The following is a 20377-nucleotide window of genomic DNA, read 5'->3' on the forward strand; positions in this document are numbered from 1 at the left end:
AAAACAATAAAAAGCAACAACATCAACAAAATCACAATAACTATGGCTAGCCTTACCATATATTCCCTTAATTGTCAGGGTTTGGGGAGTTATCCAGAAAGAAAGGACGTCTTTCAGTATTTAACTTAAGACAAAAGAAATACTCAGTGTATTTCCTCCAGGATACCCATTTCACAAAGAAAGTAGAGCGTCAGATTCGAACCGAATGGGGTTATGATTGTGTGTTTTCCTCTAACAATAGTAGATCAAGGGGTGTGGCAGTTTTATTTAACAATAATTTTGACTTTAAAATAGAAACAATAATTAGGGACATGGAGGGAAATTATATCATTTTGGTGTTAAATACTGCTGGACCTCAGATAGTATTAGCTAATATCTATGGTCCAAACAGGCATGAACCAGAGTTTTTCAAAGAAATCCAAGCAAAAATTGAGGAATTGAGTATTCCAAATATCCTTATTGCAGGTGATTGGAACCTAGTAATGAATCCTAATCTTGACTACTATAACTATAAGCATGTAAATAATGTAAAAGCAAGAGATGTAGTTTTTGAAATGACTTCCACATTAGAGCTAACTGACATATGGAGAGAACTGAATCCTGAAGTTTTAAGATATAGTTGGAGAAGAAGCAGCCCTTTTCAACAGAGTCGTCTTGACTTCTTTGTCGTTTCTGAATCCTTAATCATTAATGTAAAGAATACTAACATTCTGTTTGGTTACCGAAGTGATCACTCTCTAATATTAATAGGAAAAATATTCAAAGCTGAAGAAAAAAAGCAGAAGGCTTTGGAAATTTGATTCATCATTACTCAAAAACCATGAATATGCAAAATTGATTAATGACACTATTGAAAAAACAAAACAACAGTATGCAGTGACTCCTTGTGTGAGAGAAAATCTCAAACAAATAAACAATGACCAGATACGGTTTGTGATTTCGGACCAGTTGTTCTTAGATACACTTCTAATGGAAATTAGAGCAAAATCCATTTCATACAGTATAAAGAAAAAAAAGAGAATTAAGACAAACTGAACAACACTTAGAAGAGGAAATACAAGCATTTGAAAGAAATTCACCCCTTACTGAACTAGATACACTTCTCATAACAGAACGTAAGACACAACTAACAGAAATTAGGAAATCAAAAATGGAAGGCATTATCTTAAGACACGGAAGCGGTATTTTCATTAAAAACGTTCAAATTTTCGATTTTTTGTTTTTGACTGATTCTCCACCTTTAAACACTGTTTTATCGCATGATCTTATTCAACAACCTATAAAATGATAAGAAAAATGAAAAAAATTGCAATTAAAAGTGGTATATCAACAGGGACAAACGCACATTTTGAGTTATGTTGACGTTTTTCAGCAATGTTTGTGCCTTGACAACAAGCGTACAGCATAATGAAAATGCGCCTTGTTTCATATCAGACGAAAGGTCGCGATGTCAGCTTGCCAACGAAGCATACGTCATTGTACACGGGAATCACCTTTTGTGGGTTTGGCGCCTTTTTTCAATGCAACTGAAAGGCACGGAAATGCCCGAAGTGTTGGTATAATAAGTCAACGATATTCCGACCAATAAGCGATGAGTTCCGACCAATCAGAACGCTCGGCGGTCACGGAGTTAGTGCTTGATCAATGCATGCTTCCGTTGCTATTGCTTTCGATTCCACGTGTGCAAGCTGCAATTTTCACTGCTTTTTCAATAGTTTTGAGTTTGTAATTTGGTGCAACCACTGAAAATCATGCCAGGACCAAAATGTGCCGCACGAAAGAGACTAAATGATAAACTTGAGAAGATGCGTGCAGCAAAACAGCAGAAGAGAGATGTGTCGTCTGCTTCGCCTCACTCGTCAACTACGAATGTGGATCCCAGTCCTACTTCAAGTGCATCAAGGAGAAAAATACAGACACTGAAAGCAGCAGAACGAGTTGGAGAGGGAGAAGAACAACAGTGGGCTTTTGTGCACATGTATCAACTGAATCGGCTTCTGTGTGATCTGTGTTGCCCCGAGTGTGGAGAGACCAGCCTGAGTGTGCAGATCCAAGATGGACAGAACGCTGGTTTTGCTTCTCTGCTGTCGCTTCGGTGTGACGGGTGTAGGGAGTATGAGAAGGAAGAAATGTCATCCCCACGTATCAAGGACAGTCAACATAAAAATGTGGCATTCGAAGTCAACCCCAAAATGGTTGTGTTCAGTCATGAAGTGGGAGGTAGCCATGCTGTCCTCAAAACCTTTGCTGCTGTGATGGGCATGCCAGCCATGCACTTGAAAACGTTTCAGGCACATGACAAGAAGGTGACAGGTGGGTGGTTTTGTTTTGTTTTGTTTTTTGTTTTGTTTTATTTCTTTAGTGATTTAGTTGAATTATGACATGCCCATTAGTTTCTAGTATTATTTTCATTGCTGCAACTCCCACAGTTTATTATATCATGTGCAGTGATCTACTTTGCAGTGTTCTGTTTTCAGTTTGCTGTGTTTATTCTACTTTCAGTTTGGAGTTGTGTACAGTGTGCATCTGCTTTCTTACAACTGAGTATTGTTGTTCATGTTTATCTATCTATATATATATATATATATATATATATATATATATATATATGTGTGTGTGTGTGTGTGTGTGTGTGTGTGTGTAATGTTTGCGTTGTGGTACGACCAAGCGTCGTTACGTTACTAAGGTGTTGTCAGGGGAGTTTCATGAAAAGTTATGTGCCACTGTTCCGTATTGGTTTCGTATTAAAGTTTCGCATATGGAAGTATGTGACATCTTCCCTCTTATGAAGAAGTGAAACTAGAATGTACACAAAAAAATAAACTTCAAACAAAACAAACACAGTAACTAATAACACTATTTCTTGCAATGGGGTCAAACACGAAGAGACTGGAACTGTCACAGGTCAAGTCGTTGAGGTGGGTGAACTTCACGTCCAGAGCGTGTCCGGTAGGTAGTGTCACTGCGACGATCTGGCGTTGATTGCTGATGAGGGCACCCAGGTGAGTTTGAAGCTCCTGTAGGTTCCTCAGGTAGTGGGTCAGCTTCAGGCGTAGATGACGGGTCTGGGAGATTTGAAGATTCATCATTTGCTCTTCGTGTTGAACGGTGTAGGTGACGTCTGTTACGTCGATACATACTCCCTTCAGACTGTACGAGGTAGGACCTTGGCGATGTATGGTGCTCTACCACCACAGCTGGCCTCCATTCCTTAGTGCCTGGGAGTGGAGCCATGCGAACTTGATCCCCAGGGTGAAGAGTTGAATGCTCTAAAGTGGTTGGCTTGTCATGATAGAATTTCTGTTTGGTCTTTTCAATCCTCATGCGCTGTTTGATATTTTGGCTGTCGTATGCAGGGGCAAGAAGACTTCTAGGAGTTGGAAGTTTGTTCCTTGGTCGACGTCCCATCAAGAGCTGTGCAGGGGAAAGATTGATGCCGTCTAAAGGTGTAGTTCTGTAGTCCAACAAGGCCAAGTTTTTGTCTTCGTTCTTTCTCCACAGTCTTTTGACGGTTTGAACAGCGCGTTCAGCTTCTCCGTTTGAGCTTTGGAAATGAGGGCTAGATGTCTTGTGACTGATTCCGTAGCTTGTACAGAACTTTGAAAACTGTCGACCGGTGAACTGTGTCCCACAGTCACTTCTTAAGGTGGACGGAATTCCATGACGGCCAAACTGGGTTTTTAGTTTCTCAATCACTGACTCAGTATTCATGCTCTTGAGCTCATCCACTTCAATAAATTTTGAGAAATAGTCCACCGTCAATAAGTAATTTCTGCCTTGAAAACTGAAGATGTCAGTTCCGACTTCTGCGTACGGGAGATCTGGAACAGGTGTAGGCAGCAGTGGTTCAGCAGATGGCTTCCTTTTGTAATCTGCACACTTGCTGCAGTTCTTGATTTTGTCTTCAATTTCTGAGTTCATTGAAGGCCAGTACATCACTTCACGTGCTCGCTGTTTGCATTTCACAATACCTAAGTGAGATTCATGAATGAGAGCTAGCATTCGTTTCCTGAGACTGGGTGGTATGACAATTCTGGATCCTTTGAAGATGACACCATCAGAGACGGCCAATTCGTCTCTTGAGTCCCAAAACTGCCGCATTTCTATGGAGACATCATTTCTTCTGTCTGGCCAACCGTTCAGAATCAGGGTCTGTAACTGTCCAAGTTCTTGTTGTGAGCATTCCTGAAGTTGTCCGTACATTTCCTTTGCGATTGGTGCATATGTGTTGTCTGTCTCTATGTGTGCTATTTCAGCGGTTTCTTCAGGAAGGTATGCACGTGAGAGAGTGTCTGGAAGCTGCATCTGGCTGCCTTTTCAATACTTCACTTGTAGATTGTACCACTGTAGATGAAGTAACATGCGTTGCAGTCGCATTGGTGCTGACAGAAGTGGCTTGGAGAAAATTTGCTCCAACGGTTTGTGGTCGTTGTAGACAGTGACCTCTTTTCCAAAGACGTAGCAGTGAAATTTCTTGCAGGCATGGACGATGGATAACATTTTTTCTATTTGCGCATAACGTTTTTCTGTGTCAGTCATGGATCGTGAGCTGTATGCCACTGGTCTTCCGTCCTGGATGAGAACTGCTCCAAGACCGTGCTGACTGGCATCACAGTGTATTTCAACTGGTGCTTTGACGTCATAGTACTTCAGCACTGGATAATGACAGCAGAGACTTTTTAGATTTGTGAAGGCTTGTTCATGACTTTGTTGCCAATCAAACAAAACGTCTTCTTTCAGAAGATCACGCAGAGGAGCACTTTCTTCACTCAGGTTTGGTATGAACTTGTTAAGGTACGTAACGAAACCCAGGAAGCGTCTGACGTCATCTTTATTTTGGGGAGTTGGCATCTCTTGAACAGCTTTCACTTTGGCCGGGTCAGGCTTCAGTCCTTCGGCTGTGAGAAGATGGCCAACGTATGGCACGCTAGACTGTCTGATGTGCAGCTTTTCTGGGTTCAGTTTCAGATTGTACTCTGTAGCTCTCTCCACCACCTTTTTCAGTATTTGGTCATGGTGCTCAGTGTCACGACCGGCAACAAGAATGTCGTCAATTGTTGCATATGCGCCTTTGATGCCTTCTAACATCTGGTCCATGATCCTCTGAAACACTTCTGGGGCACAGGAGATGCCAAATGGAAGGCGTAGCCAGCGGTACCTTCCAACTGGAGTGTTAAAAGTAGTCAGGAACGATGATGCTTCGTCCAACTTTATCTGCAGGAAACCACTTTTTGCATCCAGTTTTGAAAATACTTTTGCATCAGGAATGTCTGCTATGATTTCTTCTACTGTGCGCATGGGATAATGCTCACGCTGAATCGCAGCATTCAAGTCTTTGGGATCAATACAAATGCGGACTTTGTTATTTCTGACAGAGACAGTCATTGAACTGACCCATTCAGTGGGCTCTTCAACTTTGACAGTGTGTCCATCTGCTTCCATCTCGTGGAGCTTCTCGATGATTTTTTCACGCAGAGCTGCAGGCTGGCGACGTGCTGGGTGGACAACTCCTTTTGAACCTGGTTGCTGTATTCTCCTGGCAGAGTTCCAGTCGTACGCTCCAGCTCAGGAAACTCATCTAAACCAGAGGTTGTGTGACTGTTAGCTGCAGGTTCAATTGTTGACAGACGAGCAACAAGACCGAGATTTTCCGCAGTTGTTCCAGAAATCACATTCTCTTGATCAATATTGATGATTTCAAACCGAGTTTTGATGGTTTTTTCGTTGTGGACAATTGGAAGATCTGCTGTGCCGATAGGCTTGATGCTGTGGTTGGAGTAGGTGCGCAGGAGCGGATCTCACTGCAGTGAGATATCTTCTGGTAGTCTCGGACAGTCAGAGTGTTGCACCTTGCTCCAGTGTCGATTTTCAATTTGATGTTTTTTCCATAAATTGAAACAATCTGGTTCCATTTGTCATTGTGTTTTGAATCATTGAGCTTCGTGCTGTGGATCATTAAGACTTCTGGTTCTGATTCTGAGTCTGTTGCTACATCGTGTACATCTCGGCGTCTTCTACACACTTTCCTCCAGTGGTTGGGCTTTCTGCAATGTGCACAAGTAGTTCCTATAGCTGGACAGCTCCCTTTTGTTTGTGGGTGTTTCGAATCTCCACCTGCAACGAAAACAAACATTTATGTTCTCTTTTCCTGTATGTTGTTGTTTTGATTGCTTCTTTCTGATTACACTAATAGTAGATTTAGATTCATCATCACTAACACAGGGTTCTTGTTTTTTCTTGTTGATGTGTTGTTTCTTGTGTCGGACAACATTTACGTCTGCTTCCGACTCATCACGAACAATTCTGAGTTGTTTCTGTGATAACTCAAAGTGTTCACCGATTTCTATGGCTTGGGCAAGAGTGAGAGCTTCTCCTTTCTCAAGCAGTCTCCCTTGTAATTTCTTGTCATGCACTCCGTCAATAATGCAGTCCACCATAATATCATCATTGTCTCTGTAGTCACAGTCCATCATGATCAGTTTTAGATCCTTTACAAAGTTGTGGAAAGACTCACCTTGGTCTTGCTTTCTTTGTTTCAGTTTATGTCTTGCCACACGTTTGTTCTTTCTTGGACGAACATAGGTTTCAAACTTGATTAAAACTGCATCAGGATTTTCTTTTTCACCTTCAGTCCACTGTAGAGTTCGATAGATTTGCCTACCTTGAGCACCGATCCAAGTTCCGATCCATCCAGCTTTTTGCTTGTCAGTTAACGTTGCGAGCGGACCGTCAAACACAAACCCAACATGATCTTTGAAGCGAGTGAATTCCTGGAAGAGATCTGTTGCATCCCAATCAATAGATGGATGTTCAAAGTTCATATTCGCCATGGTTCACTCTTTAAGTTTTTTATCGGGCTAGTGAGCGAGGTATTTTTCTGACACCATGTAATGTTTGCGTTGTGGTACGACCAAGCGTCGTTACGTTACTAAGGTGTTGTCAGGGGAGTTTCATGAAAAGTTATGTGCCACTGTTCCGTATTGGTTTCGTATTAAAGTTTCGCATATGGAAGTATGTGACAGTGTGTGTGTGTGTGTGTGTGTGTGTGTAATTTTTTTTTTTTTTTTTCAGGTATGCCATTTTATGAATTTTTATTTCAGTTTCAATTTATGTTTTTACATTTCAGCTGCAGAAATTGGCGCAGGTGTCACTGTTTTGGATGATGCAGCGACAGCCATCCGTCAAGCTTATGTTGAAGTGGACCCGGACCTGCAGGATGCCCTAGACAGAGGAGAGGACCCCATCATCAGCAAGATGGGCATCTCAGGGGGAGAAAATAAACAAATACTTCTGTACATTAGAGAAAAGACATTTTGTTAGCAAACAAATGTTAAAATTAGTATCGGATGATGGCAAACTGTTAACTGAAAGTGATGAAATGCTAGAGGGAACAAAGACATTCTTCAGTGATTTATATAAAGAAATAAAATCACAAAATATAGAGCTTAGTAATTACGTAACAAATTTACACAAATTTAGCAAAATTGAATCCCACAAACTGGAAGGATTAATAACAAAAGAAGAAGCACCAGAAGTGTTAAAAAATATGCAGAATGACAAGAGCCCCGGTACAGATGGGATGATAGTAAACTTAAAAAAAAAATTTTTGGAGGCTGCTAGGGGACATTGTGGTTCGGTCCATAAATGAAGGGTTTGTTAAAGGTGAAATGTCAATCACACAAAGAGAAAGAGAAGGACTGATATTCTGTATACCGAAGGGAGATAAACCAAGGGAACACCTTAAAAAGTGGAGACCTATCTCACTACTGAATGTCACATATAAAATGAGTTCAGCTTGCATTGCAAATAGAATCAAAACAGTGTTACCAAAACTAATTTGTGAAGATCAAACTGGGTTTATTTCAGGGGGGTATATTGGAGATAACATTCGATTATTATATGACATGATATACTACTTTGAAAAAAACAATTACTTGGGTTATTGGTTTCAGTTGATTTTGAAAAAGTCTTCGACTCCGTAAACTGGGATTACATGGGAAATGTTCTTGAAACATTTAGTTTTGGAAATGGGATCAGAAAATGGATTGTGACTTTTTATTTATAAATATATTAAAGCTCGTGTAATTGTTAATGGAAAGATGTCACAGACTTTCACTATAAACAGAGAGTGTCGTCAGCGTGACCCAATATCACCGTATGTATTCATCTCGTGTGTAGAAATATTAGCTTGTAAAATTAGAGAAGACAAAGAAATTAAGGTAATACAGATATCAGACACAGAATTTAAAGTAGGTCAGTTTGCTGATGACACATCATTTACATTGGAAGGAGACAGAAAATCTTATGAAAAATTGTTTGATGTATTAGGAGAGTTTGAGGAATTTTCAGGACTTAAGTTAAATGTTGAAAAAACTCTTAATGTTTGGTTAGGTAAAAAGAAAAAAACTCATCTATAACATACTTAGAGAACCAACATATGGAATGGAACCCCCCTAAATTTAAAATCCTTGGTATCCGGCTTTCACATGATCTGTCTAATCTAACAGAAGTTAACATGGCAGATAAATTTGTCAAAGTAAAAACATCATTTAATATTTGGTCGAAAAGAATTTCAACGCCTCTGGGCAGGGTAGCTGTGATCACATCACTTATTCTGTCCAAACTGATTTATCTATCGATATTATTACCAAACCCACCTGACAGTGATGTAAAACAGCTACAAGACGTGTTGTCTGTGAAAATAACCCAGACAAAATAAAACGAGTGTATGCAGTGCACGATGTAGAAGTGGAGTGATGGCCTAGAGATAACGCGCCCGCCTAGGAAGCGAGAGAGTCTGAGCGCGCTGGTTCGAATCACGGCTCAGCCGCCGATATTTTCTCCCCCTCCACTAGACCTTGAGTGGTGGTCTGGACGCTAGTCATTCGGGAGAGACGATAAACCGATGTCCCGTGTGCAGTATACACTTAGCGCACGTAAAAGAACCCATGGCAACAAAAGGGTTGTTCTTGCAAAATTCTGCAGAAAAATCCACTGCAATAGGAAAAACAAATAAAACTGCACTGCAGCCCGAATTTCACACAGAGGAATCTGTTGTGATAAAAAGAAATACGAATACAAACAGAAAGCGGGGGAATTGGAGTACCTAACATACAGGCTTTTGTACAAGCACTGAAACTATCCTGGCTACGAAAAATGCTCACTGCATGCTTTAAATGGAAGAAAATACTACAGACTATACATCTTGAAATAAATATAGTAAAAAAAAAACCCCAAAAACTATGGCTCCAAAGATTCCTAAACAAAGGTAATAAGTTTTGGATAGATGTATATGATGCTTATGATAGATTTTGTACCCAAATAGAATTGAATAAGAATGAAGAAATTGTAGCAGAACCTTTTTTTTTTTTTTTTTTTTTTTTACAATAAAGTATGGACAGATAAAGATATGTTTTTTGTTAATGATGTTCTAAATGAAAGAGGCCAATTCTTAAATTATGAAGAATTCTCAAGGAAGTATGGAATACAAGTGAACTTCTTGAACTTCATAACTGTACACAAGCAATTAAAGAATATGCAAGAAAAATGAGCATACAATTTGAAAATAGCAAGAAGAACAAAGACAATAACACATTACATATGTGGAATAAGCAAAGGAATAAAACCATACAATGAATTACTATTGCAAAAGATATAAATATTTGACATAAAAGCCTCTATGAAATGGGAAAATAAGCTAAATACACAAATTGACTGGGAGATTGTATTAAGAAAAGAAAGAAAATTAAGGAAATAAAGATTAAATGATTTCAGATCAAATTATGCCATATAATCCTGGTGTCAAATAATATCCTAACAGTAATGGGTGTGACTGATAATGACAACTGTAATTTTTGTGACACCGAAAAAGATGAAGTGCAGTATTATTTGTGGTTTTGCCCAGTTATACTAACTTTTTGGCTTCAGTTTGAAAATAAACTTAAAGAAAAATGCGAAAACTGTGACAGATTGTCCCTCAGTTTTGAACTTATCTTGTTTGGCATTGACGAAAAAACTGAAACAGATGATGCTTTTGATTTGATAGTTTTATGGGCAAAATTCTTTATATATAAGTGTAGACTTGATAAGGTTAAACCGGGTTTACAAGCATTCATTGCTGAACTCAACCTCAAGTACACAACAGAAAAAACAACACCTAATGGAAAGGAATTATCAGGATTTCTCTATCAAATTGCTAACATGGATTATAATCGCATGTATAGAGTCAGAGGTGATTCCACAGGTGTGGAAACATTATATTGTCCAATCCTGAATTGCTTGGTTTGTTGTGACTAGGATGTTGATTGGTTTGTTGTGACTAGGATGTTGATTGGTTTGTTGTGACAAGGATGTTCCCTGTGATCCACGAGATTTGACTGTTAATGTGTGCTGTGAGTTGAGATTGGAAATGTCATGTTCTGGGATCTGTGTCTGTTATTCCTGTTTTTGTTTTTTTTTGTTTTTGTTTTGTTTTGTTGTTGTTTATTTGTTTGTTTTTCTCTTCTTCATACATTTTTTCCTTTTTGTTCGTCAGTTATTTGTTTGTTAACTAAAAAACATCCTTGCAAACTGTCACCATATCATACATGTATATATATATATATATATATATCCTCTATCGCTAAAAGTGGTGTAAATTGCAATTCAGCTTCGTTGGTGTGGAATTTCATGTGAAATTGTAATGGAGACGATGTTGAACAGAAAATATAAACTGTGCAATGGGGGGAAAGAAAGAAACAGACAGCAAAACAATGACAACGAAACAATCAAGGCAGGAAGCAAAAGAAACACAAGAGAGGCAAGGCCTTCAAGACTCACTTCTAATACACTTTAAAAAAAAAAATCTAATCGTTAAAATGTGTTCTGTATTTGTTATTATAAAGCTTCGTGTTAAAAAAGAAAAAAAAAGCTCAAACCAGATTCGAATTAAGTCCCCTAGCATTAATTACAGAGTAATTTCCCTTTTTTACTATCTGCACCAAAACGTTTGCAAAATAAATATAATTTCCATGCTTAGCAAAAGAAGTTCCTCTTTCAACAAAAAATGATGATAATGACTGCTCTTGTTGTTGGGTCAGAATATCAGATAAAAGTGCCAAGTTTAGAGAATACAAAAAATATAAATATAACAGTAAATGCAGTTTGCATATAATTAGGCTTCATTTTTTTTATTTTTTTGTGCCCATCCCAGAGGTGCAATATTGTTTTAAACAAGATGACTGGAAAGAACTGAATTTTTCCTATTTTTATGCCTAATTTGGTGTCAACTGACAAAGTATTTGCAGAGAAAATGTCAGTGTTAAAGTTTACCACGGACACACACACACACACACAGACAACCGAACACCGGGTTAAAATGAAATAGTAATGAACGAGTTCACCACAATAGACCCAGGGAGGTAATCATCTGAGGTAACGCCAATCTAGACTATCCGGATTGCCTCCCTTCACATATTCACCGCCCCCACCCTCTCGTTCTTTGTGTGTGCGTGCGTGCGGTTTTTTTTTTTTTTTTTTTTTTTAAACGTCTTTTCACTACAAGTGATATTGGACGAGGGTAGGGAAAAAATCGAGGGAGGGAAAAGAAATTACTATGTACGCATGCGAGTATACGAATGTGTATGTGCGTGCGCGCGCGCGCGTGTGTGTGCGTGTGTTTGAATTGATTGAAGTGGGTTTTTTTTTAAACATAACAATATAGCATCTTTATAATGAAAAACTGACAACTATAACAGCGAACCAACTGGACACAAGGATTTGAAAAAAACCCAAAAAAAAACAATAGCAACGGACTGCTGAAGATTGTCAACACTGAAGATGATTTCAGGTCAGGGATGAGGGACTTAAACATATGGCAAGTTAGTATATGATCGGCTGTTATGTGAGCACCACAGATGCAAGGAACATAATTGACATAATTGATCTCAAAACAATTCATTTTCCATCACAGATCAAAGAAACAATAAGCCGCTTGTGAAAATCATTTTTGTAATATTTTCCCAGGAAACCATACATTTTCTGTATATCTGTATGAAACCAGTCTTTTTTCTTCAACTTGAAATTTTCACCATTGAACTTTTTCTACCATGGTGTAACATTCCTGTAGCCAAAATGTCATTTTGTTATGCCCAAACATTACCTTTATAACAAAGCATTTCTTGATTCACCAGTTTCATCGTTTTAATTGAGGTCATCAAGAAGTGAAAATACATCAAGTGAAGCGGTGACTGACAGTGCACTGTGTGTGCTGAAGGGTTCCCCCAGTCCCGTCCCTGCCCTGTCATCAGTCAACGTCAACACACGTCAACTGGATGCCTGTACTGCAGCAGTACAGCTTTTTACATATACGCTTTATTTCACTAAATCTAAGTAATCTTTCTTTGATTTTGATTTTAAATCAAACAACCTAAAATGCTGTACATGTAACTCGGGGGAAAAATATGAATATATCATCCCCCCCGGGCCCCTCTCACCTTTTCCCTCGTTACCCGTATGTGCTTAATTACCTGGGCACAGACTTGCCCGAAGACAGCATGATTCAGAGTTAGTATTCATTTCCCAAATAGGGGGAGGGGGGGGGGGGGGGGGGGGGGGTGCATGTTGACATGTGCAGTTTACACGATACTGCAAATCTGTCTTTCGTATAAAAACAAGCACCGATATAATGAATTTTATGCATTTGAAGATTATATTATTTCCACTGATTTTGTATTGTACATATTTTTTAAATCTCTGGTCCAAATCATTCACACACACACACACACACACACACACACACCACGATCTTGTTTAGAAAATGTATCTAGAAATCGATTTAAGAAATAGATTCAAATAATCAATATTACCAATGTTGTGTAAACACAAAGAATGCAGCTAATCCCAAACATTTTCTGAATTGGACACCAGCAGCACATTCAAGACAAATTACAAGTATAATGTACAGAATTCGTTTAAATGCCTTTCGTACAAAATTTTCTAAAAATATCAAATGTATATGCGGTAAGCAAATAACTAAGTCATCTACTCATTCATTGTCCGAGCATAAGACAGTTAATTCCTAAAGATGTAGTTGATGACTTTTCTTCCAATATTTCATTAGCCACTGAAAAGATTTTGAATGATTATTCATTGCTTAGAATGTTTTCGGAAATTTTAAACTCCAGTCCAGTTGGTATCCTCCTTTGATGTATCATAATTAATGTTATTTATATTTACATTGTTGTAGGTTAATACTTGTTGATATGCATATACATATTCTCCTTCCCATGACACCTCATTCAATACACACCACAATCTCTTTAGACCTTTTTCTTATAATATACTTTTCCTCTGATACATAACATGAATACTTTTTTACACTAATATTCACATGCATTCCCTTTCCTTTATCCACTTCTTTACTCCTTTCCGTCTAAAAACACTTATAGTGAATAGACGTTAAACTGAAGATAAAACACCACGATCTCGAGATGTAGGGAATATAAAATTATAAGAGAAATGTGGACATGGGAGGGTGGCAGAACGTTAAATGATACACGAATGATGATGTTATGTATGGGTAATTATCGCGCCCATCCTCGCCCATTCAACATTGAACGTGTATGACCTTGTTTATCAGTCATGCTCCGTTTTCTGTGGTGTGCATGTTCTTGTTTCAGGACGAGACTAAAACGCAAGAAAGGGGACATTTTGGCCGCTAAAATGTCCGTAGGGGACATTATGAACGATGAGAAAGTTCCCGGGGGAATTTCCAGCGGTGAACTTGTCCAAAGGGACGTTCCCAGGGGAGGCAATAATCTGCAGAACCAAGCGAAAGAATATATATATATATATATATATATGTATATATATATATATTTTTTTTTTTATACCATTTTTTTGGTATGCAGCACAACATGTGTAACATGAACAAAAAAGAAAAGAAAAAAGGTGTACAAACATCGCACATATAATGAAGCTCATGTCATTATTTCAAATGTTAAAGTTTTTGTTGTTGTACATGTATCGATTGATCTTTCGATTTTAAACAGACAAAATCTTGGGAAGACAACCACACACACTCAGAGGAAGGTAAAGAGAAAGGAAGGGATTTAAACAGAGAAAGGGGGAGAGAGAGGGAGGGAGAGAGGGAGGGGGAGGGAGGGAGAGGGACAAAGAGGGAGGGAGGGAGGGAGAAAGAGCGAGAGAGAGAGGGAGGGAGACAAGACAAATTCTTTATTTCGAGGATAATAGATAAGCACTGGTGGGTTTCTTTTACATTCAGTCCCCGCCCTGAATAAGGTCTACACTGCACAATATTTAGTAAAATGAAAGCATGGTGTTAGTAGAGATACATAACAGAGGAAAAATATATAAAAAATCAAAACAAAACAACAACCACACGCTCGCACGCACGCACACACACACACACACACACACACACACACATGGCATACAGGCATTAGCATGGTATTAGTAAACATCCTCATGGGTGACTTCAATGCCAAAATCGGACAAGACAACACGGGATGCGAGGAAGTGATGGGAAGACACGGATTAGGAGAGATGAACGAGAATGGCGAGAGATTTGCAGACTTCTGTGCTATCAACAATCTGGTAATCGGTGGCAGCATTTTCCCCCACAAAAGAGTACACAAGGCCACCTGGGTATCTCCAAATCATGTGACTGAGAACCAGATCGACCATATCTGCATGGCCAAGAAATTCAGGAGATCTCTACAGGATGTAAGGGTGAAAAGAGGAGCAGACGTTGCATCTGACCACCACCTTTTGGTAGCCAGGCTGAAGCTAAAGCTGAAGAAGAACTGGATGGAAGCAACAACAAAGAGGCAGAAGTACAACATCAGCCTGCTGAAAGATACAAAGATAAACGAAGAATTCAAGCTGTCCCTCACCAAGTACCAAGTACTACAAGAACTGCTTGAAGAAGAGACTGACATCGAGAGCCAGTGGCAGAAAGTGAAAGAGACACTGACGTCAACTTGTCAGGAAGTAGTGGGCCCCAAGAGACACCAACAGAAGGAATGGATATCGGCAGTCACACTGGGCAAGATCGAGAAGAGAAAGCAGAAGAAAGCAGCAGTAAACAACAGCCGGACAAGAGCAGCAAAGGCCAAGGCACAAGCAGACTTCACAGAAGCCAACAGAGAAGTCAAGAGGAGCGCAAGAACAGACAAGCGCAAGTACATCGACAGCCTGGCAGAGGAAGCCGAGGAAGCAGCAGCCAGTAACAACATGAAGCTGCTGTATGACACCACTAAGAAACTCTCAGGGAAGTACAGCAGGCCTGAGCGACCAGTCAAAGACAAGAAAGGAAACACCATCCTGGGAACAGAGGGACAACTGAACAGATGGGCAGAGCACTTTGAAGAACTCCTAAACAGACCCGTCCCTTCAAACCCCCCGGACATCGACCCTGCTGATAGAGACCTAGACATCAACTGTGAGCGACCAACCAGGGAGGAGATCAGGAAAGTCATCAAAATGCTGAGGAATGGCAAGGCAGCAGGACCGGACAACATCCCAGCAGAAGCACTCAAGGCAGATCTGGAGACCACGGTAGAAATGCTGTACCCTCTCTTTGAGAAGATTTGGGAAGAGGAGGAAGTACCATCAGACTGGAAGGAGGGCTACCTCATCAAGCTACCCAAGAAAGGAGACCTCAGCAACTGTGCCAACTATAGAGGGATAACGCTTCTTCAGTGCCAGGAAAAGTCTTTAACAGGATCCTCCTCGAGAGAATGAAAAGTGCAGTCGACCCTCTCCTCCGAGACCAGCAGGCCGGCTTCCGCCAGAACAGATCATGCGTAGATCAGATTGCCACCTTGCACATCATCGTTGAGCAATCTTTAGAGTGGAACTCGTCTTTATACATCAACTTTGTTGATTATGAGAAAGCATTCGACAGTGTGGACCGCAACACCCTCTGGAAACTGCTTCGCCACTATGGAGTGCCAACCAAACTGGTCAACTTGATCAAGAACTCCCACGAAAGAATGACCTCCCAGGTGGTCCATGGAGGACAACTCACAAACAGCTTCGAGGTGAAGACCGGAGTCAGACGAGGCTGTCTCCTGTCGCCTTTCCTCTTCCTCCTGACGATCGATTGGACCATGAAGACATCAACAGCATACAGAAGAAATGGAATCCAGTGGACACTGTGGGACCAACTAGATGATCTCGACTTTGCAGACGACCTGGCCCTGCTTTCCCACAGCCGCCAACAAATGCAGGACAAGACTACAGAACTAGCAGCCACCTCATTACAAGTTGGCCTCAAGATCCATGAAGGCAAAACCAAGATTCTCAAGATCAACGCAGCGAGTGAGGACCCAGTCACACTAAACGGGAATGAGCTGGAAGAAGTGGGGGCATTCACGTACCTGGGTAGCATCATCAACACGCAGGGCGGCACAGACGCAGACGTCAGAGCAAGAATTGGCAAGGCGAGGGCAGCGTACTTGCAGCTGAAGAACATCTGGAGCTCCAAGGTGGTGTCGACTCGCACAAAGATCAGGCTGTTCAACTCCAACGTCAAGTCAGTCCTACTGTATGGAGCGGAGACATGGAGGACAACAAAGACCACCATCAAGAAAGTGCAGACCTTCATCAACAGCTGCCTGAGAAGAATTCTCCAGATCCACTGGCCCGACACCATCAGCAACGCAGACCTGTGGCAACGTACCAACCAGCTGCCAGCCGAGGATGAAATCCGGCGCAGGAGATGGGGATGGATCGGGCACACCCTGAGGAAGCCAGCCAGCAACATCACAAGGCAGGCACTATCATGGAACCCCCAAGGAAAACGAAAAAGAGGAAGGCCAAGAAACACCTGGCGACGTGACCTTGAGGCAGAAACCAAGAGGATGGGATATACCTGGAGACAGCTGGAGAGAATAGCCCAGGACAGAGGACTCTGGCGGACTGTTGTCGGCGGCCTATGCTCCAGGGGGAGTGATGGGCCTAAGTAAGTAAGTAAGTCAGTATAATGCATAGGAAAAAAATGAACAAAATGAAAGAAACAAACACACACACACAACACACACCGCACTACAGACCAGAATGGGGGATAGAGGGTGAGGAAAGTTCTCAGTCAACCATACACATTTGACAAACAGTATCATTAAAATGAACGATTTACATTACACATTATGACATACGGTGGGAAAGGCAATGTTTTTGAAGGTGGTTGGGCAACGGTGTTGTTTAATTGTTTCTGGGAGTGAGTTCCATAGGGTGGCGCCGGAGTAAACCAGACTGGATTTGAACAAGTCAGTTCTTGGAAATGGGATATGGACTTTGGGGGGGATTCTTGATGAATTTACAGAAAATTTGTCTGTTAATGTTGGTGGTGCATTACCTGTCATAATCTTTTGCATCATGATTCCTTTATTGTACTCTAATGTACTGATTAGTGTGAGAATATTCGCTTGTTTATAGTCTGAGTCTAAAATGGTAGTCTTTTTAAGGAGTACCAGCTTGAGCCCCCGTTTTTGAAGATTCTGCAATGGCTTCATGGTATTCGCACTTGCGGAGTCCCATAGTGTTGATGCATAATCTATTGTAGACTGGATATGCGCTTGAAAAAATAATTTCCGTGAATAAAGGTCAAGGAAATGTTTGATTTTGGATAGTTGATGGCTTTTCTGGGCTGTCTTTTTGCAAAGGAAATTTATGTGAGGATTCCAAGTGAGTTTGTTGTCAGTTATGATCCCCAGAACTTTATGATCATTGACCTGTTCGCCTTTAATTTGGATGGAAGGAAAATTATGTATAGTGTTTCTCCTCTTTTGTGTTGTTGTGATTAACATGCATTTTGTTTTTTGAGGGTGAAGAGACATGTGGTTTAGTTCGGTCCATCTAATGAAGTCATCAGTACTTTCTTAAAGAATTAAAAAAAAGTGTGTGTGGTTGTCTTCCCAAGGGGGAGAGGGAGAAAGAGCGAGAGAGGGAGAGAGAGGGGGGGGGGGGGGAAAGAGCGAGAGAGAGAGAGGGAGAAAGCGAGAGAGAGAGATGGGGGGGGGGGGGAGAGAAGAAGGAGAGAGAGAGAGGGTGGGCACATTACAAGAATAATTACATAATGTCATGTTACAAATGATGATAATAATGATAATAAAATTATATATATATATATATATATATATATATATATATATATATAAAGGGGGAGAAGCGCTTTGGTTGGGAGAGCCACAGTGCATCGACATCTCGAATTATCGACAGACTTGCAGTGTGCATGCGTGACGAAAATAACCTGTTGTGTTCAGCAAACTATGTCGAGAAGCCTTTTTTCTAAAGGACGAAATCGATTACATTATTTAAGAAAATGAAAACATTTCCAATGCACCTTTTCTTTCTCGATCGAGAGTTTGGTGAACAATGCGATGTAAATTTCCCCTGACTTTGAGTTCCATTTTTACAAGTCATCCGGTTTTACGGGCCTCTTCTGGCTGTCGCTGATTTAGGAGAGGTAGGCAAGAAAGTGGCAGTTGAAACTTCGGTATCTGGGTTGGGTTGTTATGAAAAGGTGATTCGTGCTGTGTGAATTGTGAGATTCTCTCTCTCTCTCAACAATGAACTGTGTGTGTGTGTGTGTGTGTGTGTGTGCGCGCGCGCGCATGCATGTTTGTGGGGGGGTGGGGGGGTGGGGGTGGGGGGTTGAAAGGGCAATGGAGACAGGGGGGTGGTTGCTGTTGTGACTGTGGATCGTATTTTGCCAGGAGCGGTATTTCTTTATTCCTTCCTTTTTTCTCATTTGTTCATTCCTTCTCTTCTTCTTTGTTTCTTCCTGTCTCATTTCCTCCTTCTCATCCTTTGTTTCTTCTAGGATTTCTTCCTTCACTCACTCGTCAGTCACATAACAAGGTACGAACATAAGTCGAAAATCATACACAAACACAGATACAGTAGAAATAAGATACATACAAGTGCATATCAATATAAAAACTTGTGCATACTCACGCATGCACGCACTGCACACACATACACGTTTGCTGCATATTATATGTGGATGGGGCTGATGACTAGATATTCAGGTAGATGGTTGTTGGTTGCACAATTCTATTTATCACACTGGATTTGTTCGAGAGACAGGGCATTGACTGCTTTGGGGAAAAAGCTATTGGCGAAGCGATTGGTTTTCGTCCTTATACTAAGTCTTCTGTACCGTCGACCAGAGGGGAGCATCTCGAAAATCCCAAAAGCTGGATGTGATTCATCCTGGCTGATTGATTTTGCTTTTTTGAGTAGCTGCTTATAATATATGTCTTCTAGAGAAGGTAGATCGGCCCCGGTAATCTTGGTGGCAGTTTTTACGATTCTGTTAAGGGCTGCAACTTCTGCCTTGGAAATGTTTCCGTACCAAACAGTAACAGCAAAGGTTAGCACACTTTCAATGACTGCTCCGTAGAAATCAACCATGATTTCTTTTTTAATTCTGAACTTTTTGAGGCGCCGAAGAAAGTACAGGCGCTGTTGTGCTTTCTTAACAATTTTTTCCGTATTTTTCTCCCATTTCAAATCGTTGGAAATGATCAGTCCGAGAAATTTAAAGTCGCTGATGATCTCTACTTGCTTGTCTTCAATGACAAGTGGTAAGGGGTCAGATCTGGTCCTCCTGAAATCTAGAATTAATGCTTTGGTTTTTGATACGTTGAGTTCTAAGTTGTTTTGATCACACCAACTGACAAGTTCATGTACTCTCTCTATATTTTGACTCATCACTGTTCGTAATCAGCCTTTCTAGAGTTGTATCGTCGGCAGACTTGACCGCGGTGTTAGGCTACATTCATTTTGAGTTGCACAGTCATGTGTGAATAGTGAGTACAACAGTGGGGATATAACACATCCCTGTAGAACGACCATACAGAAAGTATTTGATATGTGACAAATGGAATACATTGAAAGACATCGGTTTCATAAGGCAATTAATTTGTTTCTGCCGCGAGAGGTTTTGATCAACGACGATGCATTGTAACTTATGCTTAGCAACTTGTTTAATAATTTTATCTTTATAGTTTATATCAAATAGTAAACGAATGAAGGAATGAATAAATGAATGAATGATATAGCGCCTTTCACCGGTCGGAGACAAAGCTCTGAGCGCTTAACAAGCACGGGAACATTTGCACGACAGGCTGGGTAGAGCCGACTGACGGCTGCCATTTGGCGCTCATCATTCGTTTTTTGTGTGTCATTCGATCACATTTCAGGCACGCGCACGCGTGTTGAAGAAAGATGTCTCCACTAAAAAATAAAAGAGCAAGAAAAGAAACCAAGCGAAAATAAAGAAAGTACATTAATATTGCACAAGCACGCGCAAACACACACACACACACACACACACACACACACACACGCACGCACGCACGCACGCATG

The 20377-nt window shown here is 40.6% G+C and overlaps 2 protein-coding genes across 3 annotated transcripts in view; both read left to right on the forward strand.

Annotated features, from left to right (window-relative positions):
- Positions 1-20377, forward strand: part of LOC143277877 (sodium-coupled monocarboxylate transporter 1-like) — a 98548-nt gene that overhangs the window by 9834 nt on the left and 68337 nt on the right. The window lies entirely within an intron of this gene.
- On the forward strand, positions 14446-15744 carry LOC143278001 (uncharacterized). Its single transcript, XM_076583012.1, has one exon. It carries the CDS (start codon positions 14446-14448, stop codon positions 15742-15744), a length of 1299 nt encoding a protein of 432 aa, XP_076439127.1.

The sequence above is a fragment of the Babylonia areolata genome, chromosome 35, assembly GCF_041734735.1.
Source record: "Babylonia areolata isolate BAREFJ2019XMU chromosome 35, ASM4173473v1, whole genome shotgun sequence".
NCBI classification, from domain to species: Eukaryota; Metazoa; Mollusca; class Gastropoda; order Neogastropoda; family Buccinidae; genus Babylonia; species Babylonia areolata.